Source organism: Ambystoma mexicanum, chromosome 9, assembly GCF_040938575.1.
Source record: "Ambystoma mexicanum isolate Mex_15411 chromosome 9, UKY_AmexF1_1, whole genome shotgun sequence".
In the NCBI taxonomy this organism is placed as follows: Eukaryota; Metazoa; Chordata; class Amphibia; order Caudata; family Ambystomatidae; genus Ambystoma; species Ambystoma mexicanum.
Window position 1 is genome coordinate 574,896,974 of NC_090931.1, and position 27,306 is coordinate 574,924,279.

The 27,306-nt window shown below is 44.2% G+C and overlaps 1 protein-coding gene across 1 annotated transcript in view; it reads left to right on the forward strand.

Annotated features, from left to right (window-relative positions):
* Window positions 1-27,306, forward strand: part of LOC138488293 (multidrug and toxin extrusion protein 1-like) — an 832,142-nt gene that overhangs the window by 796,451 nt on the left and 8,385 nt on the right. The window contains exon 16 of the mRNA XM_069615176.1: window positions 7,342-7,426. Coding sequence (XP_069471277.1) covers window positions 7,342-7,426 — 85 coding nt within the window. The remainder of the gene's footprint in view (window positions 1-7,341; window positions 7,427-27,306) is intronic.

Genomic DNA, 27,306 nt, shown 5'->3' on the forward strand with positions numbered 1-27,306 from the left:
GATTGGTGGGTGGTGTAACGTGGTGGAGTGATGTGATGGGCTCATGTAGAGTGGTGGTGTGGAGGTATGTGGTGTGTAGAGTGGTTGGTGTGGTGGAGTGGTTTTGTGTTGTTTATAGTTATGAGGTAAAGTGGGTATATGGTGGTGTAGGAATGTGGACATGTAGGGGCATGGGCATATATGGGTATTGTGAGAAACCTGAAAGTGTCTCCCTGGCTAGTCCCTGGGGATCTGTCATCCAGGTGGCCAGGACACAGCCATCGCTATTGGATCCAGTTCCTGGGGGTGGACCAGTGAGGGGGGATCACCTGGATGCGGGGTTCTTGGGGAGTGGGAGACCAATAGGTGAGATGCGGTATCCCCCTTCTTTCAACACCTTTTCCCCATCCTACCACGTAAGATATTCCAAAACACTGACCCTCCCTTTTCCGACACAAACACTTTCGCACAACACAAAAGACAACGAACTAACACCAGAGCCGTTTACCTGACATGTCCCAATACAAGAGTCGGGCAAAGTCATGCAATTGACCAGAATCACACACACCTGATGGCTCTTTCCCTTCCCCACAGCGATAAAAGGTGGAACACAAGAGCACAGGATGAGCAAGGCAGACCGCACAAAATGAGAGCTAACCCAGCACAGCAATTCAAGAGGAGGCGAAAGACGGCGCATACCAAGAGGGTGACAAGGAGAGAAGCGACCTTGCCCCTTACGTTCAGGGCCCGTGAAACCTCCGCAAATAGAGACATAAGACCACGAACAGTGTCCAGCGTGTGTTGCAGCAGTTGTAAGAGTTACACAAGACCATCCTCCACTGATTACCAAGCTGGGGATAGACACTTGTCTCTGAGGTACCAACCTTGACTCCAAAGGGAAGAAAGCCAAGCGGTTCATCACAGACGGTGAGCCGAGGGGAGAACCGATAAGAAAGCAAACTGTGTTGAACGAAAAGTATCAACCGGCTAATTTGAACTGTGAAAGGCTTAAAGAGCGAGTGACCAGCAACATAGGAGTCTGGCACCACGTGAGTGCTCATGCAGGAAACTCTGGGAGATTGCTCGATGGTAGGGACTATAATAAACAGAAGGCCTTAGGAAGAGGCGAAAAGGGGTCAAAGTGGTCATACAGGGGTCTTGTAAAATCCTCTGTACCGTCGAAAGTCTTTGACCGACAGATGATTGTGAAGAAAAGGGAGATTAATCCTGCTTGGTAAAACCAGCCCATGAACTGTGTGTCGTAAAGGTTGGCAAGAGTGAACCCGGCAGAAGGATGCTAACAAAAAGGGGGGAAGTTAAAGTCCCGAAATACAGTGAACTGTTTAGCAAAGTTTGCCAAGAGTGAACCTGGCAGAGGGATGCTAACAAAAAGGGGTGAGGCCTGAAGTCCCTATGAACAGTGTGTTGACAGAAGTGAACCTGACCAAGGGATGTCCACAGTGAACTGTTTTGCGAAAGTATGAAAGCCATAGTGAACCCGAAGGAGGGAGGCTGACGTCTGAAAGGGGTCTGAGCCCGAAAGGTCGAGATCCAGGGGAGGAAAGTCAAACCCCAAAGCTAATTTTGGGAAAGCCTGAAGAATTGTTTAAAAAGACATTGTGATTTGTGAATGAAAATAAAGCCATAGTGAACCCGAAGGAGGGAGGCTGACATCCGAAAGGGGTCTGAGCCCGAAAGGGGGAGATCCAGGGATGGAAAGTCAAACCCCAAAGCTAATTTTGGGAAAGCCTGAAGAATTGTTAAAAAAGACATTGTGATTTGTGAATGAAAATAAAGCCATAGTGAACCCGAAGGAGGGAGGCTGACATTTGAAAGGGATCTGAGCCCGAAAAAGGGAGATCCAGGGGTGGAAAGTCATAATCCAATGTTCATTTGGAAAGGAACTTTTCCTTTGTTTGATTTGCTGAATACATCAGGCCCTCAAAGGCAAGAGACTTTTATTGAAAAGAGACTTAACCATCGAAGAAACTGATAACTGGTACAGAACTGTCGACTCGTGCTGGGAAAGCTCGAGTGTGTGCTGTGCTCAGGAGATCCACCTTGCCCCATGCTCAAAACGTGGGGAGGGGATATCCCTGGCAATCACATCCTGACTTTTTATTTGTGAACACTTCTTTCTTTATTGAAAACCCTATCCCACACTCTTTCTGTAATTAGTTGTAAGGATTTGGCAATAGTTTCTTTTAGCATAGGCCTTTTACTTTGACAAGACGCCACAAGGACTGCCTTATTTTTCATTTGATGATCGAAGCTTGCTCCCATTCTAGATTTAGATTTAGGTTAGGTGTTTTTCCACCCTGCATTTATAGTTTAATAAACACCCTTGAACTGTGATCACTTGTGTCTGTCTTTACTGTTGCCACCATGAGTTCCTTACAGTATGATGGTGGTGTGTAAGGGTGTGGTATTGTGGGGTGGTGTTGCAGGGCGCTGGTGTGAAGGTGTCTGGGTTGTGGTAGTCATGTTTTGTGGTGTGTAGTGTGTGTGCGCATCTGTGTAGGGGTGTGAAGTGGGGGTGAGGTGGAGCTGTGTGGGTGTGAAAGTGTAGGGGGTGGAGGTGGTGTGGTGATGTGTAAGGATGTGGAGGTATATCCCTACCTGCTGTCCAAAGACTGTAGGGAAAACATCTTGCCTGGCTCTGTGCCTGCATTATGACCCTCTCTTTTGTTGTATTTTTACACTTATTTTGGTTCTCTTTCTAAGGGAATTTGGACTTGCCTTTGTGGTGATCACTTGACTTCATGACAGATGGTGCAAAAGTGGGATCCACAAAGGCAAGCCAGGGAGCCTACCAAAGACATCTATCTTAAGAGTAGTATGTACTACAAAGTCGGGCATACTTGCTTCTAAAGCTACCCCATAGTCTGCCAAACCTAACTTATATAGGAATGAGAAGCTGGATATTCCACCATGGGTTGCACATTGGTTTCGAAAGGCTTGAGAATCCAGCTTCCTGAAGGTGCCTATGGCAGATTAGAAGCAACATCAGGCTTGGCAGTGAAGTATGGGCATAATGTGGGGTCAGGTGTAATAGACCTGAACTACTGCAGAATAGTTATGATCCTCCTATTCAGTTATGGGTCTGAAACCTCATGACCCAGATTGTATAAACATATCTACCTACCAATTGGAGGAAGTTACTGATTTGTCATTCAGTGAGAGTTGTGGCAAGGTTCTTGGGTCCACCCATAGTCTGCTGGACCTGTGTTCCTTGGATGAGGGATGGAGACATAGGGGACCCCAAGAACAGGTTTTTGACTCTGTGCCCTTTAACCCAGATTTGTTTTCACCTAAACAATACCCTTTCACTTTGGTCAGCGTTTGAGCAAGTAATCTGCCCAGAGCAGTGACAGAAAAACAGGCTTGTTTTCTGTAAACCAAAAATTACTACTATGTAGATTTGGGAACAATCGGAAGGGGAATGGGCAAACCCGATATCAGTTGCTAGTACCACTCTCTTTCAGGAAGACTGTTCTAGATTTGACACATTCACATTTATCAGTATGTCCCCAATGTTTCGTAAAAACCCAGAACACATCTTTAGGAATTTTAGTATTTTGTTTTGGCACAGCATCTATCAACATATAAAGAAATATTGTGATGCTTGCACAATTCAGGTAGACGTAGGAAGAGCTTATTACAACCCCTGCCCAAAATTGATGTATTCTTCTTGAGGTTACAGATGAACATTGTTCAACCCCTAACCCCTTCAAACGCTAGGAATATGTATAACCTGGTGATTGTGGATTAAGCTTTTGTCCTCAGAAACAACACTACAAAACATATTCTTAAACATTGGGTCCCGTATTTGACTCGGGTCGGGTTCCCCAAGAAAATGTTTATGGTCCAAGGATCCACATTTATGTCAAAACTCCATGGCCAAGCTTAACAACCTGCTAAGTATAAAGATTCTTCAAGCCACCATATATAACAAATTCAAGCGGATGGCTCAGTGGAGTCATTCAGTTGGACCGTGAAATAACTCTTGCAGAAATGTGTTGATGAAGATGCCTGGAATTGGGATGAGCTGTTACCCTGGGAGCTGCTCACCATTAGGGAAACACCCCATAGCGGCATACAAGCTGCTTTTATGGGACCATCTCCCCATAACATCCTGGGTATATTATGATCCTCCTATTCAGTTATGGGTCTGAAACCTCATGACCCAGATTGTATAAACATATCTACCTACCAATTGGAGGAAGTTACTGATTTGTCATTCAGTGAGAGTTGTGGCAAGGTTCTTGGGTCCACCCATAGTCTGCTGGACCTGTGTTCCTTGGATGAGGGATGGAGACATAGGGGACCCCAAGAACAGGTTTTTGACTCTGTGCCCTTTAACCCAGATTTGTTTTCACCTAAACAATACCCTTTCACTTTGGTCAGCGTTTGAGCAAGTAATCTGCCCAGAGCAGTGACAGAAAAACAGGCTTGTTTTCTGTAAACCAAAAATTACTACTATGTAGATTTGGGAACAATCGGAAGGGGAATGGGCAAACCCGATATCAGTTGCTAGTACCACTCTCTTTCAGGAAGACTGTTCTAGATTTGACACATTCACATTTATCAGTATGTCCCCAATGTTTCGTAAAAACCCAGAACACATCTTTAGGAATTTTAGTATTTTGTTTTGGCACAGCATCTATCAACATATAAAGAAATATTGTGATGCTTGCACAATTCAGGTAGACGTAGGAAGAGCTTATTACAACCCCTGCCCAAAATTGATGTATTCTTCTTGAGGTTACAGATGAACATTGTTCAACCCCTAACCCCTTCAAACGCTAGGAATATGTATAACCTGGTGATTGTGGATTAAGCTTTTGTCCTCAGAAACAACACTACAAAACATATTCTTAAACATTGGGTCCCGTATTTGACTCGGGTCGGGTTCCCCAAGAAAATGTTTATGGTCCAAGGATCCACATTTATGTCAAAACTCCATGGCCAAGCTTAACAACCTGCTAAGTATAAAGATTCTTCAAGCCACCATATATAACAAATTCAAGCGGATGGCTCAGTGGAGTCATTCAGTTGGACCGTGAAATAACTCTTGCAGAAATGTGTTGATGAAGATGCCTGGAATTGGGATGAGCTGTTACCCTGGGAGCTGCTCACCATTAGGGAAACACCCCATAGCGGCATACAAGCTGCTTTTATGGGACCATCTCCCCATAACATCCTGGGTATATGCAAAGAAAGTTGCAAAAGATGGGCAGACACCAGCCAGGATGTTGTTCGTTATTTCTAGGCTACCCAAAAGAAGCTCCATTTGGGGAGGGGATTTGTGCATCACCAGTTACTGACCAGTCAGGAGCAACAAAATTTGCCTTTGTGACTGGCAGGTTTGCCTGAGAAGGTTCCAATTTGGGGATAGGTCTTTCTTCTCCTTCCAACATTTGAGAAGAAACTCCATGGATAATGGTCTGGACCCTAAAGAATTATGGACATTGTCAACGGGTACAGCAGGAATTCTGCTGGAAAACTCCCCAGGCTTTCCTCCTCAACTGGTTGAATGCTCGGAAGGACCTTAACAATCCTGAACTTATGGCCAATGCAGAAGTCCTCCCAGCTACAGAGAACTTTACAAGTGTACAGAAAATGATACCAGAAGGCTTGAGGCCACATACGGTAGAGGACATGAAAGAGTGTCTAAATCACTTCAATTATGTCTTCAGGAAAAATCATGGAAGAACAAAAGGGTTTGTACACTGAATAGATAATCCGCCTGGCAAAGTGATCTGTATCCAAAGCGAAGTCAAGAAAATGATGGAGACGGGCGTCGTTGAACCTTCCCAGATCCAATGGTCTTCACCCATTGTTCTTGTGGGGAAAATCTGACAGATCCTGGAGGTTTTACATCAGTTTTCAAAAGGTCACCGATATTGTGAGGTTTGATGCATACCCAATGCCAGAATCAATGAGATGTTTGAAAGGATCATCCGAGATATGTGAATCCCTACCCTTGACCTCACCAGAAAATATTAGGAGATTCTGCTGGAACCAGAAGAAAAGGAAAAACAGACTTTGTAACCCTTATGGATCTCTTCCTCTTTCCACAGTATTACCCTTTTGCCTCTACAGTTACCCTGCAACATTTGAACTGGTAATGGGCTGTGGCCAGCAGCCACACAAGCCCAAGAGAGGGCACAACTTGACAATATTATCTGCAATGCAAACTGAAAAGACCACACTGGAAACCTCCACCTGCAGACCCAAAGTTTCAGATAGGCGAGGTTAAGAGCCATCACAAAGAAACACCCTCTTGCTTTGACCCCAATGAAATACCTGTGCTTCAAAGTGGGCAGAGGAGCAGTACAGCCTTTGGAAACCAAGGCTGAGACATCCAGAAAATTCCTCCACAAAACAACAAAGGAGAACTGTGATCCTTCATCAGGTTTGTTTACTACTACAGATGCTTCATTCCAAATTTCCCAACTATAGCAGAACTTATTACAGATCAGCTGAAGGGTTTCAAATGCAACCGGATTGACTTGGACAAAAGCATGCAAGAGACTTTCCCTATGCCATCCACACCTCCTCATTACACCAGACTTTAAAGATCTCTTTTTCTTACAGACATATGCCTTATAGTTGGGTTGTGGCATCTCCTTATCTCAGCTGTAAAGTAGCAGCGAAGAGGCAGCTGCAGCACCCTGCTTGAGCCACTCCTTAGTGCACTGGAGGAGGGAGAAGGGCAGAGTTATCCAAGGTGGCAGAGTAGGCACTTGATACAAAGATCTGATTCTCTACACCCAGAAGTCCCATCCCATTGATTTTCAGAAAAACTCCCAGGCCAGGAGAACACAGACATTTGGACTTTTGAAACTGTAAGTGAGGCCCCTGGAGAGACCCGAAGGACCCAAGAAACATTTGTTTAAAACATCATTCATCAAGCACCAGAAAGGCCTTGCCAATCTGGCTATAATCTTCATCCAAGTTTATTTGGCCCAACCGTGCACATATCTCAAATATCCCTTTCCTAATCCTATGTATGTTTTTGTGTCCTTTGTGGAGATAACCTAACTTTATGACAAGCAACCTCCCCCCAAAACAAGAACACCTGTGAGGAGCAGCATAGAGTTAGGCCAGATTAGAGGAGAAAGGGAAGTGGTTGTGGCGTTAACACACAGTGCAACCTTTACTGAGCACCATAAAAATGACAGCAAGAGGCCGAATGTCATAGAGCCTTTTTATCTTATGGTTCCAAACATGTATTGTTCTAGGACTTCTGCTTCTGAACTATCCCTGTGTGGAACATCCCAAGCATATGACGCAAGGGGCTGAAGGAGCACCAGTACCATAGCTACTTCATTGAGCATCTTTCTTTGTATTTTGCAGGCTAAGGACCGAGCTTTTTTAAAGCTGAAGATAACAAAGGATCTGAACCGCAAGCCTGCCATTTATCAGAATACAGTTCCTTCAGGTATGTTAAGCATCCACCAGAAGACACTGGAGACAAATCCGTAACTTTTAACAGTATTAATCTTGGGTTTTTCTGGTGAGAGCAAAACTAATTCATGGGAGTCGTTATGTATGTTCCTTCTGTAGCTTTGCCCATTATTGCCATTTCACATTCTCCTAAGAAGTATTCACCCGACACACATGCCAATGACGGCTTGTCACCTCAAGGAATTTCCCCCACTACTCTCACTTTTATATTGACATTTCTTAAAGCAAGAAAGGCACATACCCAAACACAGCAATATATGGTATTTCAGTTGCAATGTAATGTAGTGTAGGCGGTTTTGTATAACACTGTTCTGCCACTTTTGATGCCCTCTCTGCACATGGCTGTGAAGAAAAAAAGGGGGTCTTAGTGGAACATTGGAAGAAGCAGATGCAAAACCTGTGGTGTTTAGGGTGCTGGTCGGAAGTTCCCAGTTCCTGTGTTACAATCTGCTTTCTATGGGTTTGGCACAGAGACCAGGGAATAACCCAAGATCCGATTACAGTGCTTTGGGTCTGGCTAGCCGCCGATGTGGGAAAATGTGATGGGGCTAAAGAGGAGAGCTTTGTCATGGCTCAATTACTGTTGATGTGCTAATGGCTAAGCCTGTGGTGGCCATCTTTAGAGTGTTTGTGTGTGTAGTGCAAAGTGGTAGGAGATCATAGAGGGGAGTAGGTTAGCTAAGGGAGTAGGCCTTACAAGGCAGAACAGCCTACATCCCTGCACCTCTATTACAAACCCCATTTCACTATCTCACATAGCCAAAGGCAATCTCTCTCTCTCTCCGCAGCAGCAAGTTGGCAGATGACAGGAAGGGAGCAGACTAGAAACTCCACTCATTACCGGCAAGAACTTTTGGCTCATGGAAAGGGTTGCTTAAAATGTGAGCACAGCCACCATCCACTTCACTTCCCTTCCAATGTTGGTTGGTAGACAGAGGGACAGCTAAAGGTTCACTCTCACCTACTCGGGTGCTGCGTTTAGTGGCCTGCAGGGACTATTGCCAGTCATGGTAACGCCCGCAAAGGCAGCGCAAAGCATTTTTTGTCAGGTGGTAGGGGCACGGGCAGAATCCCTGCTCGTTTCTTCCAGAGGTCTACCCTACTGCCACCAACAAGCCACAAACACTTCACACACAGTTCACACAGCCGCCTCCGACCACCACCAACAGCTATGACGCACCACGTTTTGAGGCTGCACCAGAACTTTATTTTCAGAGTGATGCTGTAACCCTGCAGGTGGCTCTTGCTGTGTAATGAACATCAGAAGAGCTAGAATATGGAGTGCTGGTTCCTGAAAGTGGTGCACAACCCGGGTGCAGCATCCCTTGCCCTACAGAGGGTGCAAGGGCTGCAGGAAGGTCAAGAGAAAGAAGAATACTAGCAGTAAAAGAAAGGGTGTTTTGGGTGGGGGTCATAGGATGGGTAATCTAATAAAACTGCAATCTCGAGTTTGTAGTTTCTCTATCCCCTTCCTATGTAAAGATCTCTCCTCAAAAGCTTTGTCCAACAGCTACATGATGAAAGCAGGTCAAAAACGGGCATGCAGTATTCCTCCACATTTTAAGGGCTGTGCTTCACGGGATAGTACATATATATCATTACCGAAATCATTTCAAGAGTGTTGACTTGGATATGTCCTTTCCTCTAGATGGATGCTGCAAATATATTCCTTCCCCATGTTTCCTTTTACTGGTCTTGGGATTGTTTCACCTTTCCTGATGTTCCTGGGGCCACAGACAGTCTCTGAACTCTCCCTCTTCCCCATCCTTATGTGTTTTCCCTATTATCACTGTCTTAACCTCGCTCCCAGCACATCACTTTAACCGAGTTGACTTGTTCCCTTTCCACTCTTCTTCAAGCATCTATTTTCCTTAGTTTTTCTTTGGCATCCCTTTTCTTGGCCTTTTAGCATATACCTACTTCATGAAATGATGTACCCAATACATATATATTTTTATATACATATATATATTTCAGTTCGCTTGTACCGTGTGAGCTGTTTTTTCATTTCCTTTCCCGGCTCTCCACTTCACTGACCCTTGTCCTACTTAACGCAGTGTACCATTTAGGCCTTGAAGATTGCAATGTGTGGGGGAGTTTAACATCCACATGCCTTTCTTTGCAAAACTAAAAATCAGGTACAGACAAGCACAGATAACAGGGTATCTGCAGGAGGGGCGATGTAAGCTGTAATGTTTTTTAAATGCTTCATTTCATCTCTGCCAGAGGAAATGGAGACACTCTACGAAAGCTTGCAAATATGCAAAATAAATGACTTGGTTAGCCTAATTAAGGTATCTAAGGTATCGACTCGTTTTCTTCTGGATAAAATTATATATATATATATATATATATATATATATATATATATATATATATATATATATATATATATATATATTTCTGAGGCTTGTGGAATCTGCTTAGATCGCATGCTGTGCATAGGCCGACATCTAGTGGAAGCTGCGGAGTATTACAGTTTGTTTTTCGAAACTCAAAAATGGGCGTCGACAAAGGGCGTGCCAGTAATACTATCCCTAGTGTGACGTCCACTGTACCCAAGATCCCTCACGCGTCTAGGATCCTCAGATTGTTTTTTTCCACCATACTGGTCGGAAGCATTTTGCGGAGTCCCCTGGCCTTAGCCATACTTTTGCTAAAATATCGATTAATTTACATCCTTTCCCCATCCCAACGTCGAACTTTGACACTCGACGCCGGCTTGGAGAAGAATTCGACCGTCGGCTGCTGCACGACGGATTTGGGCCTCGGAAGGCCTCTGACCTCGGCCCTGCAAGTAGGGAGAGTGGGGGGGTTGGACATACTCTACACTCTTGGTATATAGGTACACCTTTTACATTTCCTACACTTACCAGCCCGCTGCCTCAAGGTGCGTATGGAGGGTACCCCTTTTCAATTCTGCCCCAAGTGAAATCGCAAATACCCTTGGGTCGACAGGCACTCCACGTGCAATCTCTGCTTGCCGAGGGACCACCCCGAGGCGAACTGCAGAGCATGTAGTAGGTTTAAACCTAAGACACTTCAACGAAGCGTTGGGCCCACCACGCCAGGCAGGCGGCCATGGCAGCGGAGGGCGCCTTCAGCGACGGCAGCGACGCCGTGCTTTCGGACGGCGAGGGCATTACAGCGTTGAAAGACAGCCGAGCACAGGTCCCCGACCTCGGACGGTCGTCCGACAGGGCGGCTATGGGGAAGACCCCCGGCGACACAAGCGCTTCACACACCACTCACACAAAACACACGAAGTCCAACCGAGACTCGACGACGTCGAGTTCTCGGAAAGAGGCACATACAGAACGGTCCGAATCGGTGTCCTCTGGGCGTTCTCGATCGAGATCGCCGCATGACTCCAGGCAATCATCCACTCTTGCCAAGGGTGCCTCGCTCCCTAAGCTAACAGAAGTTCGATCGTCGGAGGACGAAGATGACTTCCACCCCCAGGCCGCTCTCCAGGAGTCGGAGCCCGCAAATAAGATCAGCGCAGCCCCACGTTCGAAGGACAGGGACTCTACCCCCGATCCTTGACGCCAGACGTCGAAAACCTCCGGAGCCACAAAGGGACAGGGGAAACACTTTTCCACTCACGGGGAGGGGGGAAAACAGCAGAAGAAGCAGCCACTGCACTCTTCCACACCTGTGAAACACTCCACTCCTCCTAAACAGACCGACAAGCCCAAGTCTGCTGCTATTTCTAAAACCAGCAAATCTACTCAGGATAAGTCTCCTAGACTTTCTGAGAGAGTCATTCCCAGTTCCAAAGAATGGTCGAGTGATGACATAGATAGGGTCATGTCAAGGATGTCTTCTTTGGCAGACTTTTATGATAAAAATCCAGACCATTTCCTTTCATATAATCCACAAGGGGCTACACCCTCAGGCTCTAATAATCCTATCCCCCCGAGTAAGAAGCCCCGGTTTGAGACACCTATGAGGTCTGCGGACCCCTTCGAGGTACAACCATACTCACGCCCATACTCACAGTATCAAGGAGAGGCTTCCTTTGGTGAGGAACAAGAATTTGGCATGGTAGAAGAGCAAACCGGGACGGGCTACTATGGGAATGATGAGGACCAAGAAGAGGAAGAGGAAGACCCTGAAACCTACAGAGTAGATTCCCCGGTAGAGAAGGAAGCCCTGGTTACCGACTCCCCTGTCGATAACCAACCCCTCCTGAACGAGGTTCTCGCACGAGCAGCAGAACATTTCCATATTGACACCCACAGTGTCCAGGAAGAGAGGGACTTTGCCGAGGAGTTAGTGGGAGAAAGGAGGCCTGTTGCCCAGACCATCCCTATCCTTAAGTCTATTCAGCGAAGAATAGACCCGTCCCTGGTGAACCCGAACCTCACCAGAGCAGTCAATCCCAGAGTTGAAAAACCTTTCAGGGCAGCCCAGTCTGACCCTCTCTATATAAGAGGACATCTGAATCCAGACTCCCTGGTTGTCACTAACACTCGTAAGAGGGCAGGAACACTCTTGTCATCGTCCGAAGCTCCTCCAGACAAGGAGAGCAAAAAACTATATGGTTTCGGCAGGAAAGTAGCCTCAACGTCCGCCTATCAGGCAAGGATTGCAAACTCCACCACCCTGTTGGCCAGCTACAACTGCCATCAGTGGGAAGAAGTCGTAGCACTCATAGCCTCTGCACCAGAACCCTTAAAGGGCCAGTTAGCACGAATTTCCACAGAGGGTAGAGCCGTGTCTGGTTGCATTTTAAAAGCAACTTTTGACGCCGCGGACAACGCAGGCAGATTGATAGCAGAAGGTACTGTTATCAAGAGACATGCGTGGTTACGGCAGTCTGGTTTTAAGGCAGAAACCCAGGCATCATTGTTGGACAAACCGGTGGAAGCCGATCTGTTTCGTAAGGCGGTCGAGGACCCGCTGAAGAATGCCAAGGACGAATACGAGACACTCAAGTCCCTTGGCCAGTTAACCAATAAACCCCCTAACCAGAGAGGGAATGGTAATTTCCGTCGCCCATGCGGCCAAAATTCCCAGAGAGGATCAAACTATTCCCAGGGGCAGGGTACACTGTGGAACAACAACAGCCAACAGTCTACCCAGGGTTACGGCAGGGGTAATAGGAGAGGACGTGGTAAAGGCAGAGGCAGCCCCAGTAGAGGAGGCGGCACGCCTCCACCAAAGCAGTGGCGCTCAGTTCAGGGTCCCTTCTCACGCAACCCCAGTAGGGGGACGCATTTCCAACTTCACCCAGGCTTGGGAAGGGATCACATCAGACAGATGGGTGCTGTCAACAGTATCCGCAGGGTACTGTATAGAACTACTGCAGCGTCCCCGGAACCATCCTCCACGACAAAGAGTACACTCTTTAGAACATCAGAAGATTCTCCTCGAGGAGATTGCCAATCTGCTAGCAAAGGACGCGATAGAACTCGTCCCGGGACACCAGGTAAACAAGGGTATTTATTCAACTTACTTCTTTGTGCCAAAAAAAGGTTTGACAATGCGCCCAGTATTGGATTTACGGCTTGACAACAAGTATGTCAAGCCCCAAAAGTTTTGAATGACTACGCTACAAGAGGTAATCCCCCTCCTAAAAAAGGGGGATTACATGGCAACCTTGGATATGAAAGATGCCTATTTTCATATTTCCATGTTCCCAGCGCATAGAAGGTACTTGCGCTTCAAGGTGGACAGTCGGCATTACCAGTTCAAGGTACTGCCCTTCGGGATAGCTTCGGCACCAAGGGTATTCACCAAGGTACTGGCGGTGGCAGCTGCACACCTACGCAGGGAGGCAATCCCGGTGTACCCTTATCTGGCGACTGGCTCATAACGGGGGAAACTCCCAGTAATTTGCAGAACAAACATTCAAAGGACTATCGACCTCCTCCACGAATTAGGCTTCTCAATCAACGAGAAAAAGTCAAGCCTGGTGCCAAGCACCTCCAAACAGTTCCTAGGAGCAATCCTAGATACTCAAGAGGGGTTGACATTTCCTTCAGAGGAAAGAATTCGGAATATACTACTGCAAATTCCACAATATCAGTCTGGTCACCAAATAACGGTACGCAAAGCAATGCGTTTGCTGGGCATGATGGCCTCATGTATTTACCTGGTCCACTACACGTGCCTGCGCATGCGTCCCGTGCAGGAATGGTTGGCGAAACAGTGGTCTCAGGCAAGTGGTCAGTGGGACGATCTAGTGGTCGTTTCGCCAACACTAGTACAAAGCCTTCACTGGTGGACAAGAGAGAATCTTGCACAGGGGAAACCCTTTTACGATCCCGAAGTACAGGCAGTAGTCACTACCGATGCATGTCTGACGAGGTGGGGAGCTCACCATCTCCACCACACAGCTCAGGGTCTCTGGTCTCCCTCAGTAGCCAAGAACCACATCAACCTGCTAGAGCTTCTGGCAGTATTCAGAGCGCTTCAAGCGTTCGAGCCCTACCTACTAAACCTGTCAGTGCAGATCCGGACGGACAGCACGACAGCCATGTTCTACCTGAACAAGCAAGGAGGGACTTGTTCGCCAAATCTGTCCAAGCTTGCCCAGAAAATCTGGATATGGGCACTCAGACGGAACATCTTCCTGTCATCACAACATGTTCCAGGGGAGCTCAATTCCCTAGCGGATGCTCTGAGCAGAGACTCCCTCCCAGAGAAACACGAATGGGTTCTACACAGAGAGGTCGTAGAAGATATCTTCTCTCAGTGGGGTTTCCCCACTATAGACTTATTCGCCACAAGCGAAAACAGACAATGCCCAGGATTTTCATCCAGGTTCCCCCAACCAGACTCCCAGTGGAACGCCCTGTGGATGAACTGGTGGGATGTTTGCGTACGCTTTTCCACCAACTCCTCTCATCAGGAAGGTGGTCAACAAGATGAACAGAGAGTCGATGACGCTCGTCCTAGTTGCTCCCATGTGGGCAAGACAACCGTGGTTCCCACACCTACGCAAGATGGCGGTGTGCGAGCCCATCAAACTTCTGGCCTGGTACAACTTACTGTCCCAGCACCAAGGTCAAACAGTGCATCAGCAACCCAACTCAATGAACCTGGCAGCATGGCTCCTGAGGTCATAGAGTTTGGACATCTCAATTTACCACAGAGGTGTATGGACATCCTAAAGGAATCTAGGAAACCAAACACAAGGCATTGCTACTTTGACAAGTGGAAGAGATTCGTTATCTGGTGCCAGAGTAGACAAATCAACCCAGTTGATTGCACTCCTTCCACTATTGTTACATACATGCTCCACCTGCTAGATGCAGGATTGGTTTTTAACTCACTGAAAGTACACCTGGCAGCCCTGTCGGCATACACCACTTCCCATAACAAGGTCTCGTGGTGGAAAGTACCAGTAGTTAAAGCCTTCATGGAAGGAGTAAAGAGACTTCACCCTCCTATTTCAAACCCACCACCAGGGTGGGACCTTAATGTGGTGCTATCTAAGCTCATGGGCCCCCCTTTCGAGCCCATGCATAAAAGCAGTCTCAAACACCTGAATTATAAAACGGCCTTCTTAGTAGCTATTACTTCTATAAGAAGGGTCAGTGAAATTCAGGCTCTGTCAGTGCAGGATCCCTTCTTTACTGTCCATAAAGACAAATTGGTTTTACGCACACACCCTAGGTTCTCACCTAAGTTTATGTCTAAATTCCACGTAAACCAGTCCATCGAGCTTCCCGCTTTCTTCCAGGACCCTCAAAGCTCGGCTGAGGTGAAACTACACACCCTAGATGTGCGTAGGGCGGTCCTCTAATATGTAAATAAAACCAGACCGCTAAGGAAAACAGATCAACTGTTTGTCTCCGTAGCTACAGGCAGAGAGGGGGGTCACGTCTCTAAAGGTGCCATCTCGAAGTGGATTATTAACTGTATCCAGCTGTGTTACTCACTCTCTGAAAGAACTCTGCCTTTCACGCCAAGAGCCCACTCTACTAGAGGCATTGGGGCCACTCTGGCTTTCATTGCAAATGTACCCCTTGACACCATTTGCAAAGCAGCTACTTGGAGCTCTATTCACACTTTTACTCAGCATTACTGCATTGACACCCATTCCAAGGCAGATACGCAAGTGGGACAAGCGGTTCTAAGACACTTATTTGCTCATGACCCTTCTCACATCCCACCTCCTTCTTCAGGTACTGCTCGCTAATCTATGCACAGCATGTGATCTAAGCAGATTCCACAAGACTCAGAAGGGATACATTACTCACCGTAATCGTATTTCTGATGCTTGTATCTGCTTAGATTCACATGCGACCCACCCTTCCTCCCCTCTGAGAGAAGGTGCATGGTTGCTTGTAGTCTTATATTTCTATCTATCTGCTTGGATTATCTGTACTCACGCTACTCCTCATGCTACCTCATGTCAGATAAAATACAATCTGAGGATCCTAGACGCCACGAGGGATCTTGGGTAAGGTGGACGTCACACTAGGGATGGTATTACTGGCACGCCCTGTGTCGACGCCCATTTTCGAGTTTCGAAAAACAAACTGTAATACTCCGCAGCTTCCACTAGATGTCGGCCTATGCACAGCATGTGAATCTAAGCAGATACAAGCATCAGAAATACGATTACGGTGAGTAATGTATCCCATATTTATATATATTTCTATGGCTGTGAACCTATTTTTGCCTCATATACTTTGCAAAAGCCCACATCTAGTGTTTGGCCTGGAATAATAAAAGTTGTTTACTTCCAAGTAAAAGGGCATCAACGGTGGTCTTTCCTGTTGCACTATCCTTATCCTATGTGTAAATGAAGCCATACTGTATCCATAATACTTCAAGCATTGACATTCTCAGATTGTTTTGTTTTTTGCCATCAGTTGGTTGCATGCGAGTAAGCAGAGAGCAAGTTCCTTGACTTCGCGAAAATGTCCACACTGTCGTACCAGCGTTTTGCTACCAACTGGCAACTCAGCATACGAATCCTCAACTGCCGTCACGCATGTCTTCAAAATGACACTGAGCAACAAAATTGCAGCCCAGAAGCAACACCCAACTCCAACCATACAGTAGCAAGAGAGGGGTGCGGCTATTTCTCAAAGACTTTGAGAATGACTTTTGAGTTCCACAAATGTACACTTATGGAATGTTTTGCTTTAACACTTGGAGAAGACTTCACTTAAATTCTGCCCCCAGTGAAACACTGAGTTCCCTTGAAAGGGCATGCATTGGGTGTGTAACCATTGCCTTCAAAGGGACTATGCCACAGACAACTTCCCGAACCAGATAACAAATGAGGGTTCTAGAGAGAAACCTTCTCAGTTGGCCACCTGCTCCAAAGGCGCTGCTTCCATCCAGCATAGGGAGACTCCCTCTGGTGACCCTACAACTGCAAAGCACACGGAGGCCAAATCTCAATCGAGAGCAGAATCACAGAACCGCAAACACTGTATGGAAAATACAGAATCAGTGCCAAAAACTGCAGACCATGAGCAGTCTCAGATGGAGAGTACATTTTGTGTCAAAATGTCAACAAAGTCCGAAAACATAAGGATAGCTTGGGACATGTACAAATAACCTCACATACTGACATATCTGCTCAGCTTTCCCAGGGAGCCAAGAAAATAGGGTTAGCAAACCCATAAAAACAGCTGTATCACAAGCTAAGAGTCAGTCATAAACTAGGTCACTGGCCTTCAACACCAAAAATAACATCAGTCAACCTACGCCAGAGCAGGTAATTCCTTGGCTTCATCCCTTCACAAATAAGGCATCTTTGACTTCTCAACCTCAGAAGACGAGCAAAGAGCAAAAGGAACAGGAGATATCTTGTCATGAAGAAGAGCAGAAGTAGGAAGGATAATATTGCTACACATGTCCCTGTCCTGCCTACCTGGTCGGTTTGGCACAGCAGCACTTTTTAGTCAATGATGACAAAGATGGATGACGTTTAGCAAGCTAGAGAGCAAAGGTGACAAAACTCCACATTGTCTCACCTAGCCTATGTACAACTCCATTTCATCCACACCGATGATTTTGAAGACCCCTATGAAGACGAAAAAGCTGAAAAGGTGAAATAGCAGGATGAAGATTAGGTGTGCCTCAGGAAACCAGGGGATTTTACCTTAGATCAGCCAGAAGACATAGAACCTCCTCATGACTAATTCCCTCTAAGAGGGTCACTTTGCCTACACATTGCAGCTAAAATGATCAGCAGATAACTTCTGCATAAAGACCCGGGAGGTCCAGGAGTCCCAGGAGTCTGATGAAGAAATTCAGCCTAATTATGAGTTTAGCTGTAAATCAGTGGTAATCTGCCAATACAACGGACAGAATTGTTTACTGTTACCAATGGCATTACCACAGTATTGCTAGTGGTGCTACGACAGTGTAACCCCCCCCATTTTTGGAGTATATAAGACCTCATGAGATTTTTTAGCGGTAATACGACATGGTAAATATGCTGATTTTAAAAGGTAAAGTGGAGGATTCACTTTAAGCTTTTTGTGGAGGTGAATCCTCGACTTTACTCTCAAACCCAGAGCTCAGCGGTGCAATAAAAGTGGTGGTAATTCCATTACCGCCCAAAATTGTGGTGGTAATGGAATTACAGCCACTTTTTCACCACAGCGCCAAACTCATAAGGAGGCCCATTGACTTAATCAAGGACACCCTGGAAGAGCATAAAACAGTGCCTCAGTAAATCCCATTAATACATTCTGTAAATAAATGATCACACGTTTCCCGTTAAAACCTGCTCTGATAAGAGCCATAAATGTGGAAATTGAGAAGACATATAAACCCTCTCCTTCAGATCCTCTATACATACGGGGAGGCCCAAGACCAGATTCTCTGGTCGTGACAACAGCCAGGAAAAAGAGATGCAACATCGTTCTCGGTTTTAGAGCATCCTCCTGAAAGAGATAGCAAAAAAAGTATTGGCTTTTGCTTGATCAATGGCAACTTGATTTTCCTACATTGTACAGGTTGCTAACACCACGGTTCTATGTGATTTGGCTGAAAAGATTTTATCAAGTAGAATATGTTACATTCTTTTGTACCAGTTGATTTTGCTGCAAATATATGTAGGGGTAGACCCCTGCACTCTGCTCCTTAACACCCCATAGATACATTTTTTAGCCTAAACCCTGCACCTGCATATATTTTGGGAAAATTGAGATTAAACAAATTAGACAAAATCTACTTTAATGGAATCTACTGAGGCCAAAACTCCTATTACCAACACCACTGCTTAATGGGCAGGAATATCCGGACACAGCGGGACTATCTCAATGTTCTTCATAAACATTTACCATACTTTGGAAGTACTAGTACACAATATTATAAAGAACGTGATGGGTGCAGCAGAGACTGCTGGATGATAGGTTGCAGGAGCAGCAGTTGTCAAAACATGTGCATTTGGGCAGCACTGTTTTTTTTAAATTCTCTTTAGTATTATTCAGTAAACATTACAATCAGTACAGAAGCGTGTATATAATATTAAGTTAATCTATCTAACCTACAATGAATAAAATACCAAATCACAAGCACATGTCATACCCACCATTAAGAGTGTAAATAAGACACAACATAACACAACATAAATCACAAGACAAACATAGACCCCCAATTTAACATTTATCAGTAAATACAATAACCAACCTACAATTACCCAAACAGATCATTAAAGTTTCCCCATCTTTCCAGGTAGTCACCCTCTCGATCAAGTCTGGTTGACTGAGATTTCTCAAAAAGTGAAAGTACTTGTATGTTGAACAACCAATTCTCAAATTGTGGATATTTTCTAGTCTTCCATACTTTAATTATTTGTTTAATTGCCATCAATAAAGCTCTGTCAATCCAATATGAAGAGTCACAAGCATTTTCACATCTACCCTCACTTGAAAGAAAAAGAACCACCATAACAGTTTGTAGAAATATGATTTTTTACAACATCAATTCTGTCTAATATATCATTCCAAAAATCGACTACCTTCCTATAATCCCAAAGCATATGTCATAAGGATCCCTTCACCTGTTGACAACCCCAACAAAGATCACTATCCAACAAACCCATTGCATACATCTTCTGTGGCGTCCAATAAATAGGACCCAAAATGCATTTATGAATATACCGCAATTTCAGATCAATTTTTTTTTAATTCATATATTTACAATAAAAAATAGAACAATAATCAAAACACTATACATCACCTTAAAGATATACATAAAATGAGACAATAGATAAGCAGAGAAAAAGAAAAAAAACAACAAAAAAAACAACCTATTCAGAAAAGGTCATTAAATCTCCCCCAAATATTCTCATAAAGAGACAATTTACATTTCAATTTATAAATCACATTTTCATTCCTCGAAAGTTTGTGCATTTTATCCAACCAATCTCCGAACAATGGGGAAATCCTGCTTTTCCATCCCCTAATTATCAACCATTTTGCAACAATGGCACCCCTAAAAAGATTTTTTTGTGGGCAGAACCGAGATCACCAATCTCAGTCATCACCCAGTATCATTGTCTGGAAATTCAAATTGGGATCCCCACCGGAAATCTGAATACAAGCATCACAAACCTCAGACCAGAAGCCATAAACTCTCACACAACTCCACAACATATGTTCCAAGGAACCAACCGCATTCATTCAGCCCCAACAATCATTACTATCTGTCATCCCTCTCATTTGTAGTTTTTCTGTACACCAATAAACACGATTAAGAATTTTGAGTTGTCTTGTCCTTTCATCTAGGTTCAGGGAACACAAGGAGACAATTTTGCAAATATTTTGCCAACTATCAGGTGTGATCTCAGAGCCAATTCTCATACTCCATACATTCCGCAGCACATTGTTACCACGATAAATCGACACAATCAACCTGCACACCCTACTCGCCAAGCCACCATCCTTGTTCTCAGAAGTCGCAACAAAAATATCCAAGTTCACAGTATTAGACCAATCAATGTCCCCCACAGACCTCCTCAAACGTCTGTAAGGCGAATCTGTCAAATCCCAGAAATCCCATTTCTCTCTTAATTCATTTTCAGTCATCCATCGGCAATCCTTCCTAAAATCATCAATCTGTTTAATGCCTACAAGAAACCAAACAGGCCAAAATATTGTTTTGGTGTTGTCCCTGATCTTAGGATTCAACCAAATAGAAGACTGTAAACATCTTACCCAAAAGCGCCAACAATTCACACCAAGCAGTGCGTAAAGCTGACGTGACTAATGAACTGCATCCTCGCTCTTTAGTATTAGTAGTCAATAAAGCCTCCTGCCCTAAAGGACCAAAGGCAATAGATTCCGCCAGAGCCCACCGATCTGGTTCAGGACTCAAAAAGGCAATGAAAGCATGAGAAGAAAAGGCTAAGTGATAAGCTTTAGAATTTGGCACTCCCAATCCACCCTCACCAACCGGAAGCTGCAATTTCCAAATGCTAAGTCTTGGGGGTTTTTTATCCCACAAAAATTCCTGAATGAGGTGATCCAAATATTTCCAATACCGATGACTTATTTTCAAAGGGAGCATACCCATCACAAAATTCACTTTAGGAGCCAAATTCATCTTAAGGGCATTAACTTTACCCCATAATGACAGATTAAGAAGCGACCATCTATCAAGAGTCATTCTGCATTCCCGACTGATCTCATTCATATTCTCATCCACAACGTTCAGAATCGAAGGTGTTAACCAAATGCCTAGATACCGGAATCGCACATCACACCATTTATATCCCAGTCACCAGAGTTTTATCATAGCGAAAAGAAAGAGGCTGACCTTCAGATTTTAGACAATTTACCTTGCAACCAGAAGATGTGTAAAACTTCATAAAAAAACGCATCAAACATGGCAGAGTTTCATCAAAATTTTTAAGGACCAACAAAAGATCATCCGCATAAAACCATGTTTTCTGTGTGACACCCCAACAGCCCACTCCGGTCAAATCTGGGTCATTTCTTAGAGAAATGGCCAACAGCTCAATTGCCAGAATAAACAAAAGCGAGGATAACGGGCAACCTTGACGAGTGCCTCTTTCCAAAACAAAGATTTCCGATTTGATTCCATTTGTACTAACATCAGCCGAAGGTTTGGAGTATAAAAGTTCAATCCATGAAATGAACTCCATCCCGAGATTTATTTCCTTCAAAACTAAAAACGAATAGTCCCAATTAAGCCTATCGAACGCTTTTTCAGCATCGAGGGACAAGACAGCAGCATCACAATCCATTTCATTGGCTTTCTCAATAGCGTGGAACAATTGCCGAATATTACTGGATGCACGTCTTTTCTTCATAAAACTGGATTGTTCTACTCCAATTAAATTTGGAAGAAATGATTCTAATCGCAAATCCAAAATCTTAGCCAAAATGTTATTATCAGTATTGATGAGACTGATAGGGCGGTAGTTAGCCGGATAGTTGCCATCTTTTCCCTTCTTTAAAAACACTGAGATAGAGGCATGTCTGGTGCTGTCAGGTAACATCCCAGTCGACTTACGAGCAATAAACATATCCCTCAAGAGTTCGAGAGCAGAATCAGGAAGAATTTTATAAAATTCACAAGGAAGTCCGTCAGGACTGGGTGATTTACCAGTATTCAATCTAGAAATCACATTCTTCATTTCATCAACCATGAGTTCCGCCGCAAGAAGTTGACACTCAGCATCAGTAATTTTGGGAAGCTGGAGATTTCCAAAAAAATCCTTCCCAACTCCAGAAATATTTGTCTCATTACGGTACAAATCCAAATAGAAATCACGAAAAAGCAGTTTAATCTTTTGTGGATCGAATGTAACCCTATCATCCGTATCCATGATGGAAGCTATTGCGGCCTCTGACATTCTGTTTTTCAGTCGAGCCACCTATCACATCTCTCACCCTTTTCAAAGTAAGTACAATGTGAATAAAATAAACTACGCTCAGCGCTCAACGATAAAATGTCATTCAATTCCCTTTTAAGTTTCTTCAAGAGCGTCAATTTCACAGAATCCGACGGTCAATCATCAAATCCCTGGACATCTCACTAATTTTTAGTTTTTGAGCCAATCTTAATCTCTCCTCTTTTTTCTTTTTACCACTCGATAATCCTATGCACATTCCACGCATACAACACTTGAAAGCCTCCCATGTATTACAAATACTAACCTCGTCAGAGCGGTTCTCCATAACAAAAAAATTAGCCTCAGATGAATCTTCTCCAAAATATCATCATCCATCAAAATGGAAGCATTCAGTTTCCAAGAAAAGGATCTGCGGCACTGGTATTTGAATGCCAAGCGCATAATCACAGGGCCGTGATCACTCACCGAGATGTTCCCTATATCACTGGAAACATGACTCTCTGTAACCGCCCCACCTGTTAGAAACATATCTAAACCGGAGTGCGCATTATAAGAACTAGATAAATAACTGTATACACGTCTATCCGGATTGATAAGACGCGAATTATCTTTCAAATTGTGCTCATCCAACAATGACAACAGAGCTTGATGATGAAAATCACTTCGATTCACACTTCTGATATGACTCCTATCTAGCAATGGGTCAATTATAGTATTAAAATCTCCTCCAAGAAGGATGTTAGGAAAGTTTAAATCCAAAAGCGTCTGGGCAACCATTCTAAAAAAAGAACCATTGTCAACCGTCAGAGCGTAAATATTACAAAGAGTCATCTCCCCCTGAATTTAAACCAATAATGCAGTCATTCTCCCCTCCTTATCAGCACATTCTCTCAAGATTTTAATAGGGAACTTTTTGCGAATGAGGATGGCAACTCCCCTAGATCTCGATGAGAAAGAAGAGCCATATGCCATACCCACCCACTCTTTCTAATGTTTAGACAGTTCATCTGACAGAATATGAGTTTCGTGTTAAAAGCAAATATCAGCTTTCATATCATTTAGAACTGCGAACAATTTCAGATCCATTCTAGCCTTTGCTGCTACCCTCCACACCCTTTCCCATTCATTCACTGACAGAACCCTCCCCATTTTCGATGCCCACGCTAGCTGTAACTTCTCCGTGAGTCCTTCATGCATTTCTCATTTGGCATTAATTTAATATATGTCGATACCATACGAGGTGGAGAATCAAACAATTCACAAACCTTGGGTTTTCTGTGCATCGGTACATCTAACATTGTTCACCTAGCAATCATTAATTACGCTAAGGATTCATACCGTCCAAATTCCCTATTTCCCAGTCCATATTGTTCCACTAACTCAACAAAGGGAACCATTTTCTCATCCTTCCATATATCCTCAATTTTTATAATACCCCTCCTAGCCCAGCTATTCCAATTTAACATTTTGTTATCAATTTTCAAACACGGATTAAGCCAAATAGATGCTCCTTCATACATAAATAAATCCTGTCCACATCCCAGAATCCATTCTACCAAAGCTGTTCTTGTTACAGTTACTGATTCCATTTTTACTCTCGAACCTGGCAACTTCCCAAAGGAATATAAACTATCCATAGAGAAGGATCTGTTTATCTTTCCATAGTAAGCCAAAAAGGTTCTGATCTCTTCCCCTCCATAAAATAATAAGAGACCTTTTTTAAGTAAAAATCCTCTGTGATATGTTTCCAACACTGGATACCTAAACCCCCCCTCTCTAACTTCCTGAATCATGATAAAACAGGGAATATTTGGTCTTTTACCTACACCTCACAGAAAGACAATGAATATCTTGTGAATGCGTCTAACCCCTTTTTTGGTAAATTTCATAAGGAGTGATTGTATATAATATAACACTTTAGGCAGGAGCATCATTTTTATAGTATTTACCTTTGCCCAAAGGTTCAGAAACAGACATTCCCATTTACATATATCCCCTCACTAAATCTCAATTAGTTTGTCAATATTAAAATCCACCATCCTCTTTGTGTCACACACATGATAAATGCCCAGATATTTCGCATGATAGGCACTGGTTTTAAAACCGAGACACAGGCCTTAATTGATAAGCCGTTAGAAGACATGCAACTATTTGGAAAGCAGTGGCGGATGCTCTGAAGAAAGCAAAGAAGAATCACAACACTCTTAAGACTCTATGGCACATCTTGGGTAAAACATAGCAGCACATAGGATCACTGTCAGGTATACACACCCTTGGAAGGCAAGACTTCACTTACATTCCCTTGCATAACTCTGAATCATCTTATGGAGGATGGTGTTAGGGCACGTCAAGTGGACAGTAAAGCTCTGGCACCTTACCACAAAGGGCCCAAAAGCTTGGAAGAGACAAGGTAAGAGGTACAGCCTCAAGGGGCAAAGACTCCTCCGCAAAGCAGTTACTCACACATTCAGGTCCCCTCCCATGCCATTCCAGTAAGAGGCCAAATTATAGCATTCACCCACCCATGGGAGGGAATCGCAGCAAGCAAGTGGATGCTACACACCGTGAAAGTGGGGTTTGGTATCAAGCTACTTTCATAACTATGCGATCTACAACCATGCCACAGAAATCTGCCAAAACATCATAAGCAGCTTTTTTGCAACTAAATGAATGGACTTCTGTTAAAAAGGTCAATCGAGCAAGTCTCCACGCACCAGAACATAGGCACTTACTCAGTGTAATTCCTATTAACAAAAAGCAAGACCAGTGTTATATCTACATCCCGCAAATAAGTCTGCCAAACCGCAAACATTCAGAATGACCACACTTCAGGCAGTGATTCTCTTTCTAAAAAGAGGGAACTACATGGCGTCACTGGATATAAACGATGCATACTTTCATATTTCCATGTTGCCAGGTTCAAGGTGGACAGATGCCACTTTCAATTCAAAGTCATTCCTTTCATGCAGCAGTACCACATGTATTCACACAGGTGCTAGCAGTAGTAGCTGGACACCTGTGCCGACATGAAATCCCAGTGTAACCCTATCTGGACGATTGGCTCGTAATAGGGGAAATCACCAACAAATTCAGCACGAACACCCAAATGACGATTGATCTCCTTCATTAGCTGGGGTTCTCAATAAGCACCCCAAAATCAATTATATACACAAGAAGGGCAATGGTTTAACCTACACAGAAATGGGCAGAAGTTCTTCTGGTGCAGACCCCATTTTATCAAACCAGCAAGTCCATCGACAGCCAGCTCAGTAACAAGACTACTGGATATGATGGTCCCATGTCTTTTCCTCATTCCACAGTCACAGCCCCTACAAAAGTGGCTCACAAGTCAATGGGCACAAGCAATTGCTTCCCAACATGTGCTAAAGAGACTAAAGTGGTGGACTCTCAAGAATATTTTAAAAGGAAGTGCATCAATGTACAGGTGGAGAGAATGCTGCCAGTCACTTAGGGCACAGGGCAAGTTGATGCCTGAATAGGCATCCCTCCACATAAACGTGTTAGAACCTCTGGTGATTAAACAAGCTTTATGCACTGTTCAAACACAGCTTCACGACAAGAGCATCCTCATAAACAAAGGTAGTAAAACCGCCATGTTCTACATAAACAAACAAGGCAGAACGCACTAGCCAACACCGTCACAACTCACTCAACAGATAGGACAGTGTTGCATACAGAGGGGAATGTTCATGGGTGTGCAGCATTGTCTCAGAGATAGCATAAGCCGTCTGCTGGTTCTGGAGCACGAGTAGGACCTCACCATAGAAATGCTCGAGCAAATCATCACAAAATGGGGTCATCCAAACTTATTTGCTACAAGTACAAACGCAAAATGCCCTGTCTTCACATACAGATACGCAGCCACCTCCCCTATGTCCCCCAGATTGGCCACCTACACAATGCAATTCATAACTTACTCAAGCTTGATACTAATCCTCATTGCTCCAACATGGGCACATCAAGTGTAGTATCTTCATCACCTACACTTGTCGCTTCAGCACCACTGAAATTGCTTCCAGTCCACAACCATTTGTCCCAGTATAATCAACATATAAAGCAACCCAATCCACAAACTATGAATTTGGCAACCTCCTGAGATCATAGAGGTTGGTCACTTAAACCTGCCTCAACAATGCACAGGCATAGCATGTGAGTCCAGGAAAGCAAATATAAGCCATTGCTATTTCAATAAATGGAAAAGGTTGATTATACAAGAAGAACAAATCAATCCAGTTGACTGCATAGTTGCAGACATTGTCACCTACCTCCTATTCCTTGAAGACCCAGGATTAGTGTACTCTTCACTCAAGGTACATTTTGCTGCATTGACAGCATACGCCACATCACAACAGAAGACATCTTAGTCATCGATACCAGTGGTCAAAGCTTTTATGGAAGCGGCAAAACATATATATCCAGTGGGATTGCCACCAGGTTGAGATGTAAATAGAGTCCTTCATAGACTAATGGGCTTCCCCTTGAGACTATGCACAAAGCTTCTCTATTACAAAGTGGCTTTCCTCATTGCATTCACATCAATAAGGAGAGTAAGCCAACTCCAAGCACTATTGGTAGGTTACCGTTTGTCATGATACACAAAAATAAGGTTGAATGTAGAACTTGTCTGGTTTTCACCAAAATTCAGCTCGAGATTTCATGTAAACCAATCCTGTTTTCTTTCAAAAGCAAAGAACAAGGAGCAAAACAACCTCACACACGTGATGTGCACAGAGCAGTAATGTCCTTTGTACACATGACAAAATCACTGTATAAAACCAGTCAGCTCTTTGTTTCTTTTGCAATAGGGAGGGAGGGATGCACAGTCACTAAATCTACTTTTGCTAGGTGGATCATATGCTGCATACAACTCTCCTATATATTCGCACACAAGCCACTTCCTTTTACTCTTGAAGTTCACTCAACACGAAGTATGGGGGCCACTTTAGCATTAATCGCAAACATGCCAATCGCCGCATTTTGCAAAGCAGCTACTGTGAGAAACCTGAAGGTATCTCACCCGCTAGTCC